At 40.7% G+C, this 9,167-nt stretch overlaps 1 protein-coding gene across 1 annotated transcript in view; it reads right to left on the reverse strand.

Moving 5' to 3' along the window:
- Positions 1–9,167, reverse strand: part of Arhgap21 (Rho GTPase activating protein 21) — a 126,187-nt gene that overhangs the window by 15,430 nt on the left and 101,590 nt on the right. Inside the window, exons 11-15 of the mRNA XM_005354739.3 lie at positions 8,142–8,300; positions 7,923–8,025; positions 5,304–5,340; positions 3,056–3,181; positions 680–964 (exon numbers count right to left, since the gene is read on the reverse strand). Coding sequence (XP_005354796.1) covers positions 680–964; positions 3,056–3,181; positions 5,304–5,340; positions 7,923–8,025; positions 8,142–8,300 — 710 coding nt within the window. The remainder of the gene's footprint in view (positions 1–679; positions 965–3,055; positions 3,182–5,303; positions 5,341–7,922; positions 8,026–8,141; positions 8,301–9,167) is intronic.

The following is a 9,167-nucleotide window of genomic DNA, read 5'->3' on the forward strand; positions in this document are numbered from 1 at the left end:
AAAAAGAAAAGAAAAATACCTTGACTATTAAAATTCTTACTGCAAAAGCAACTCCTTGACGGTATAAGCCAGAGACTCTCAAAAATGTAAGGCATTATTCCTTAACTTTAAAATGCCTTATAGCATGATTTTTCATAACACACGCTTCTTTAGAAACCCATGAGCATACCAGGATATAGTATATTTTTACCTACACAATTCCATTTAAAAAAAAAATCATTTCTTTGCCTTTACATAGTAACTTGTCTTTGTAAATGTTTTTGCTGTAGCCTAGCCCACAACAATACTAATTTCAGCATCTAGGACAAGTGGGTAGTAATTTGGTCAAAAGGGTTCTTGCAGGTTTCTGTGCCATGTAAGAAGCTGCAGCACCCACAGACACTGGTATCCATGGAGGTGTCCTGACCCTCCTCACAGGTACCAGGGACAACACTAATCCTCAGAAGGTAACATGGGGCTCCTGCCTGCAGTTTGCTATGTCTGAAAAGAAATGAAGAATATGAATATCCTATTTTTCTTGTTTAGTAATAGTACTTTTTCAATAAATACAAATAATGTAGGTATACTTGAATTTTCCGCTTTAATGACTGAAAATATTGTATCTTATTTTTTTATAAAAATAATCTACTAAATGCTTTAGTAAGTGTCAAATTTCATCCACATCCTTTGAAAATCATACCTCTTCATTTAGGTTGCTACTTTCCTGGATAGTCTTGATCCATGCTAACATGTCGTCTCTGTCTTCAGCCTGGAACAGGCACTCACAGTCAGATGTGGTGAGGCGGAACACGTTCCTCCTCTTCGTCTCACTGTATGAGATGTCTATCAGGCAAGCATTGACACTGATGGGCTGTTCTTCCTCGGATGGCGTTGTCTGCTCTCTTCTGTCTTTGTACAAGTAAAGGGAATGGCCCCGAAGTACAACATACATCTGTTTCCAAGGCCTAATGCTGCCACCAACACGCTGGAAAATAGCCAAGTGGTCCATGTCTATGAATATGCAATACAAGGCTAGAGCTCTGTGACAGGATGGGGACTAAGCAGCGCCTTTCAGATGCACTTATGTACATGGGTTAGCTGTCTCATTTACTGAAGACACATGAAGAGAGGAAGGATAAAAAAAATGTCAGATTGCTCAGTGGGAAAAGTTGCCTGCTACCAAGCTTGATATGAGTTCTATCCAGAGACCCACATAAGTACAAGGGAACTTGACTCCCACACACTGTTTTCTGACCTTCACATGCTTGCCACGGCATAAGAACAATCACATGATATACTTAAACATACAATAAAAGTGTAGCTAGACATGGTGACTCATGTCTGAGCACACAGGAGCCAAAGACTCTGAGTGTGAGGACAGCCTAGTCTACTTAGCAGGTTCCAAGCTATACAGTGAGACCCCATCTAAATAAACAAAAAATTTAAACGTAGTACTTTTTCAAAACAGTGGAGGTGGCTGTGGTGGTATGGCTGTGGTGGTATGGCTGTGGTGGTATGGCTGTGGTGGTATGGCTGTGGTGGTATGGATGTGGATAAGTTGGCCCAAGGGCACGAGAGTAGGAGAACCGACCCCTCCCCTCGCTGCCTGCTGCCAGGTGAGCTGGCCAAGGCAGTGCTGGGGAGCTCACCCCAGGGATAATGTTGAGGGAAAGTTGGCAGCTGATCAAGGCAGGTGTCACCCAGGCCCAGAATCAAAGGTATGACTTGTCCCACCCCAGCATCCACCTCATCTATGAACTGCTGGAGCATGTGAGGCGGGTGGACCTGCAGATCCAAAGCTGTCAGGATCTCCACGGAGCAGGACATCAGGGTCTTGTCCCAGTATCGATAGGGCAGTAGAAACCAGAGGCCCTGAACCTGACCAGTGACTCTCTGCAGCAAACACTTCCAAGTAAAGTTATGGACCACAGGGTAACTGTGACTCACTGTGTGACAGGACAGCTCCCACACTGAATTTTTCTTTTTCCTTATTTTTAAAATTTATTTGTGGAGGGGGATAGGAAGGAGTAGCAGGGTAGAGGGTAGACACAAAGGTACAGGGAGATGAATGGGATTGGGATGCATGATGTGAAATCCACAAAGAATCGATAAAAAGCTAAAAAACAAAAGGTAGTACTTTTTTTTAATGTCACATATATACCAATTAGGGAATGTATTTGCATCAACTTCAGATGGGAAGGCAAAATGAATAACTAAACCCAAATACATGCTACAGAAATGTATTAAAAGTGGCCATTAACTGTTTGCTTTTATTTTTTTAATAACGATTATAGGAACACAAAAATAGCAAAGAATTTTCATAACTAAAAGAAAGAAATCCAATAATATACTTTTTTTTTTCCTTCTGGTGCTAGGGGATTGAATCCAGAGCAGTGTTCAAGTGCTCTACCATTAAGCTGTATCTCTGACCAGAAAAAAACAAACAAACAAAGGAAAAACAAAAACCATAATACAAGTAAAACCCAAGTTTTAAAACAGGCATGATCAACACCCCAGAAGGAATGCTCCTGAAACAACACACAATGACAGAAAACGACATCACCAAAATTATCAGCTTTGCAGGTAAAGCAGGAACATCCATATCCAAGGATGTTTGCACATTTAAATTTTTTCACAACACTAAAATAATTCTTATGCAAAGATTTTATTGGGTTGGATTCTATTTACTGAAGCACCATGTTGATACCACTAAACACATTCATATAATTCAGTGTTTATAAAATGAAATGAAACAAAAATTAAAAAGAACTAGGCTAAATATTTTTAGATGACAGTAAGGAGAATTGCTATCTAGTGACTTAGAGGCCTCTCTGATAACCCATCCTGGTAGAAAGAGACAGAGTTCCTCCTTAGATCTCGATTTCCTGTTCATACTGGCACACTATAAGGCAGTATACTCCACATGGAGCTGTTGCTCAAGATGAGAGGCAGAAAATGACCCCATTGATGAGATTTCCCTTTTTAGGAATGCCTGGGAGCCTCACAACCTCATATGTATAAGAGATTTCATCAGGCCTCATTTCTGGTATCACATGAGCTAAGAAAGTGCACTTACTTTGCCCTTATCAGTGATGAGAGGTCGGAACTGGAGCCACCCTTCTTTGGCAGCATCACTGAAGACCTCAGAGGAAGAATCCTTCCTGGATCCAGAGTCCTCTGAGGACTTCTGGCTGTCCGTGATCTACAGAGAGAGCCAAGAGAACACTAAATATAAATAGTTAGACACAGAAACCGTGCTGGCAAAATGTCATATTTAATGTTCTAAGTAAAACACTGTGGAAAGTTCTGGGGTTAGAAACCATACCAGAAACACTTCTAGCCCTTTTTGTAAAAGGCAAATTGGCTTCCATTGTTTTTTAAAAGCCATCTACAGAATAGTGTGACTTCGTTAGTCTCATAGAGTCACATTTTGGCAGAAAAAGATAATGGGCTGGACATACCACACGCACGCGCGCGCGCGCACACACACACACACACACACAAAGGCGGATGGACAGAAAGACAGACAGAAGGACAGACAGATTGGTGACAAACAAGAAGCCAAGTCTAGTGGGACACCTGTAATCTCAGCACTCAAGAGGCCGCAATGGGAGGAGCTTAGGGTGTACAAAAAAATGAATCTATGTCTACTCTACAGAGTTTGGGGCCAGCCTGAGGTACAAAGTAAGTTCAAAGCCAGCCTATTCTATACAATGAGATCCTGCTTTAAAACAAAATGACACAAAAACTTGGAGACAGAGTGAGGAAATTAGCCATTCGTGATCGGTGCTTCTGGAGAATGGACATGGAGGGACTGGGAACTGGATGACTAAGCTGGTGGGGCCGCAGCAGCACCATAACAGGCCAGAGATGGAAAGTTCAGGAAGAATGCATGGGCTGATGAACACATACTTATCACTTCAATATGTAGAGAGCTAAGGAAAGGTTGGTCTGGTCTTTTGTCTGTGGTAGAAAGGGAAGGAAGCCTGAGAGTAAGACCATCCTGTTCCATGGAGAGTGGTTTCTCTTCAAGGGACAACCACGCAGAGATGACTGTGTGACTGGAGAGAAGATGAGGAGGGATGAACCACTGAGGCTATGGTTTAGACACAGAGTAGACAAGTCTGATGTCAAGGAGGGAAACAGAGGAAACAGTTTGTCTTGAGCAAATGGGAGAATAAAAGTGGAATTAATGAGACGGAGAGAAGGGATAAACCATATAAGGGTAATCAAGAGCTATGCAAACCTGGAGCTGCTTACTAAATATGTGGATGAAGACGTCAGGTTACGTAGTGGCTTCCATGAGCTGCTGTTCTGGGAGGAAGCCAAGGCTAGCAAACAGATTCCGTGAGGCCTCAGAATTAATCAACAAGGAAATCAGTGTACAGAAACAGATTGAAACTAGCTTTAGACATTCCAAAATTTTAACTGTGCAGAAGAGCCAGCAAAGAAGACTCAGAACACAAAGGAAGAGATGACGAAGTAGAAGCAGCAGATGGAATTGTGGAACTATTCTTGACAAGTTGTATCAAGTTAAAAACCCAGGCAACCACCATCTGTGAAGCTGAGCGTCACTGGCAACCTTGGCACACTTATGATTCTCCTGTATGTGAACTGAGGGGAAGAGACCATGTACGTGGTTTTTAAGGTTTATATAAAAAGCACAAAATGGGAGTGGTAGAGAGGTACACAGATTCCGGGAGTTTTCTGGGTAACAGAGACAGCAGATGATGGCTGCAGTAAACAAGGACCGGGAGGACTACCCTTGCAGAAGAGGATGGGGCTTGGGGAAGCAAGTGTGAATGGGTACCACAGAAGTTTGGGTGCTTGCTGGCTTTCAGCAAGGCCATGTTCCAAGCACAAAGACTTTAAGGAAAAGGCAAGAAAGGAAATAACTATGCAGTCCCAGCCATTTCCAGGGGCAGCAAATTAAAGTTTTCCTGTCTAGTCATCCCTAATTTTTCAATGAAGTACGAGGAAGGGTAAAGACGGTATAGATGTGGTTAGAAGCAGCAGGTAGATTTTGAGGAGAAAATAAAATGCAGAAGGGCTGCTTGGCATTTTGATTTGGGCCTTGAGTTGTTAATGAGAAAAATCAGTCCAATGTTTGTAAGGCATTATATACTTGATGAAAATGTTTAGAAATTAAAAACACTTTTTCATGTATCTTTCCAATCCAGTGGACATGGGTAAAAAAGTAATATCATTTAAATACAAAATACCCAAAAGAGAAAATACATACTTTCCTTTGATGGACTAAAGTAAACTAAGGTAAATAAAACATTGATCATTTACTCGGTATCTTAAAAATATTAAATACTGACCTTGATTCCCTTCAGGCTAGACACGTGCTTAAAGGATCTGTTGGAGAAGTATATAAATAAGTGCAGTAAGTATTAAAAACTCTTTATGTAAGAACTGACTACTACAACTAAATTTTCATTAATTAATGACTTGACATTTCATCCTAATTATGCTATTGATATGTTCATTGTTCAATATAAGTGAGAAAAGCTAAATTATAAACATTTACATTTCCAATTCATTGATAACAGCTTTCTTAGCTTTCATTTGCCAGGTCAGCTGTTTCTGCTTTTTCTGCTTTAAGTGTGCAACTTTTTAAAACATATTTCTTTATATCAAAGGAAAAGCTACCTCTGGGCTAACCACTGGGCTTGCTACCTACAGGGGGCAGTCTACTACAGCTCATCTGCCCTATGCAGCTAATGAAAACAGCAGTCAGCAAGCTGTCAGGTAGTGCTGGCCACACCTTGTGCCTTCTACCAGCAGGAGGCAGGTCAGGTTGTGGTGTTCACAGGTAAGCACTGGGGAACCTGGAATGTGAAGAATGCAGAGCTCTTCCTTCAAGAGAGGGAATGCAAAACCTGTTTTCTGCCCAGAAGGCGGAAGCAGATGTGCTTCCTAGCCTGCTGACTCTTTGTGTAGTCTGAGACTTTCTGACAATGGACTCCCCACCCACAGAACACTGAAAACTGGTTTTTCTCAGTCAATCTATAGAAGCTATCCTTATGTAAGGTGTCCCATTGAACTTCAGCAAAGAGTTTCAATGTAGTTACGTCTAATTTTCATAGGTTTATGTATGTTTTGTTGTGCATGCAGGATTGAGCTGATAATCACCCGAAGTTTTCACTAAACTGTGTTTTGCTTAAACATGCCTAAAATAAACCACTCAGAGTAGGACTCCAAAAGTTTGAACCAATACTGGCTACTGAGTTAATGGTAAACAAGACTTCTTGCCTATGATCAACTCTCTGCAGGTCCATGAAGGCCAGAGACACTCCCTCTTAACCCACCCCACCCCTTAACCCACCCCATTGCATACACTCATTCACCCACACTGAGTGCTTTCAAGAATAGGAGAAACAAATGCTGTCAATGAAAAGGCTTCAGAAGACAAGTCAGTATTAATTCTTCAAAATAATTAAACTTTTAAGATGTGACTAAATATATCATTGTTCTCTCAAAAAACACCTCAACCAAGAAGGCAATGAGAAACAGGTATACAAACTCCTTCCTGAAAAGTACCAGGAGACTCTGAAACTGTTTACCAGTAGGCTAGAAAGAAAGGGTTAAACTCCTGGAGAGAGCCTGTCTCACAGTTTATGCCCACCCCTGGGAACGAATACTGTATAATTAACCCAAATTTTTGTCTATCTGTAGCGTCTAGCTTTCAATAAAAAATGGCAATGGTAATAAAAAAAAGACAATTCAAACGAAAAAGGAACCCAGTTTCAAGATACGGAAGATTATAAAACCAGACACAGACATGAGCTGGACGTTGGAATTACTAACTACTCTCAAAAAAAGGTAAAAATGTCCGTGAGTGAAGAAGAGCAGTTAAAGGCCAATAGAGAGTAGACCACTAGCTGCGTTATTCAAATAACATCGCAGTTCGCGGTCTCCCTCCCTCAATTCACACAAGGGACACAAAGTGGATTTGTGACAAACTCAGAGTCACCACCTAGCACCAGTGAGGGGAGGAAAGTGAGGAGGAGCCGCTACTTGCAAGCAGGTGGGGGGGGGGGCATTTTGTTCATGAGTGTGGCCACTGGTAAGCTGTTCGTGCTATGGTAAATAACTCCACACCTGCTCAGGCATGCTTCCCTAACTGAACTCAGTGGGACACACGGACATAGACACTGAAGTGTAGTTTAGTTGAGAAAAAGTTTAGCAGGAGATGGAGGAGTCAAGAGAAGGCAATGGGAAGTTAATATTGTCTAAGACATTGTACATGTGTTGAATAAGTGAGGAAACACGTAGTGCTGCCATCTTTGAAGAAAGCTGTGCATAGCCCGTGTAGAGAGAAGCCTGAACTGCGTGGCAATGGCTCACATATCCAACCTGGCATCATGAGGAAAACTCCTACTGAGCTGGAACATTGTGCCCTGGCCGTATGTCAGAGGAACCGCTCTTATGCGACTAGTCCTAGAACTAATTGTATTAGAATACAAATGACAATCTGATGAAAGCCTAAAAGGACATTAAACAAACTGACTAAATTGATAAACGCTGTCAACATTTCCTAAACTAATCTATGAACCAAACAATGTATCAATAAAAATACCCACAAGAAAAGGAACTAGAAAATCATGTTTGAAGGTTCAAGTAATAAAATAAAAATAATCAGCAGAATTTTAAAAGAACACATCATCACGATGAGTAATAGCCCTACCTCATTATGTAAAACCACTATAAATAGCTACAAGTCTGGGGGAGGAATAGCGTCTTACATCTATGACATATAAAAGCATGTTGCTATAAACAAATAAAAATATTACTTCTAAAATAAATTGGATGCTACTTTGATACTATTCAGTTTGCATTTCTGATGTCAAAGTTAAAAATAAGACAACCTTAAAAGCTAAACTCATAATGAATACCATTTACATAAAAACATTTAAAACAATACGCCTGAGACTCACAGTTTTGTGTCTTCTCTGTAATCATCCAGCCCTTCATCATAGGACTTTGATCTTTCTGTCTTTGAGTTGTGCTGGCCATCTAAGCTGGGAGGTCCAACAGATTCTGCAATTCAGACCCAGCATTCATACTTTTTAAGTGATCTTTCAGATTCTTTAAATGGTAAAAGATCCGTTTGCCAGGTATTTGTGAGGTACAGTGCAGAATCACTTTAAACGTACCTTGGTCATGGGAGAGCTGACGTCGAATCAAAGGAGCAGAAGTCGTGAGGCTGGGAGGAACTGTTGCTATGGAGGGGACCTGGGAGGGAGAGGCTGAGATTACAGCAGATGCAGGGATATGTGCGATATCATGATCAATGCTAGGGCTGGTTGGCTCGTCTGTAAGGAAGGAAAACAATTACTGAACCTTAAAAATGTCATAGTTGACTGTTGTACCTAAAAAGGCCAAATGAAGGTTTTAGCAGTCATCAAACCACCAATAAAATGACACAGCTCTCTATTAAAATTCACTTTACACAACCACTACTGTAGTGCTGCCAATAACTCTGAAAATATAAAAATGAATAATCCCCCCAACAATGTATAAATGAAAACAAGCATAGCAAACAAAGCATGTAGGTATAAGACCCTAAATGGACCAAAGCAAATAATCAGCCATATGTAAAAATTGATTTTTTCAAGTCTGACTGTCAACTCCCCCCAACACAAGTCTTTAACTTGTGTAGCAAGATAACAAAGTCCAGTATGTAACATCCAGAAGAAGTCTATCAGGACATTCTAATCTATTTGGCATTTTTATGTAAATCATAAAAGGTCCCTTCTTTCCAGGACAGGTGTCAGTCATGATTTTCCCATTAGCTGTGTGCAGATGGACTTGTAGAAATGGGAAACTCTGTGCTGCGAGTTCTCACCATCTCTAAGTCTGTCGTCACCTTTTGTCAAACCAATCTGTATATATGCATGACAGCTAACATTAATGGTGCTCATTATGTGCTAATACGTGTAAACGGTTTACATATCCTACTTCCTGTAAAACAAACGAAATCCTGAAACATGACTTTACAGACTAAGAGAGCAAGACAGCAGAATTCAATGGTGCCCTCTAAAGCAAGCCTCACTGGCCCTGCCTGCTTGGCACCTGTCTTCCAATTAGTGAGCCATAACTTCATTCTAAATTCTTACTCTTGTAAAAACATCATCGATTTACTTTCTAGTATTTTAGCTAAACAAAATCTTTTTTTTTTT

The sequence above is a fragment of the Microtus ochrogaster genome, chromosome 16 (assembly GCF_000317375.1).
Source record: "Microtus ochrogaster isolate Prairie Vole_2 chromosome 16, MicOch1.0, whole genome shotgun sequence".
NCBI lineage: Eukaryota > Metazoa > Chordata > Mammalia > Rodentia > Cricetidae > Microtus > Microtus ochrogaster.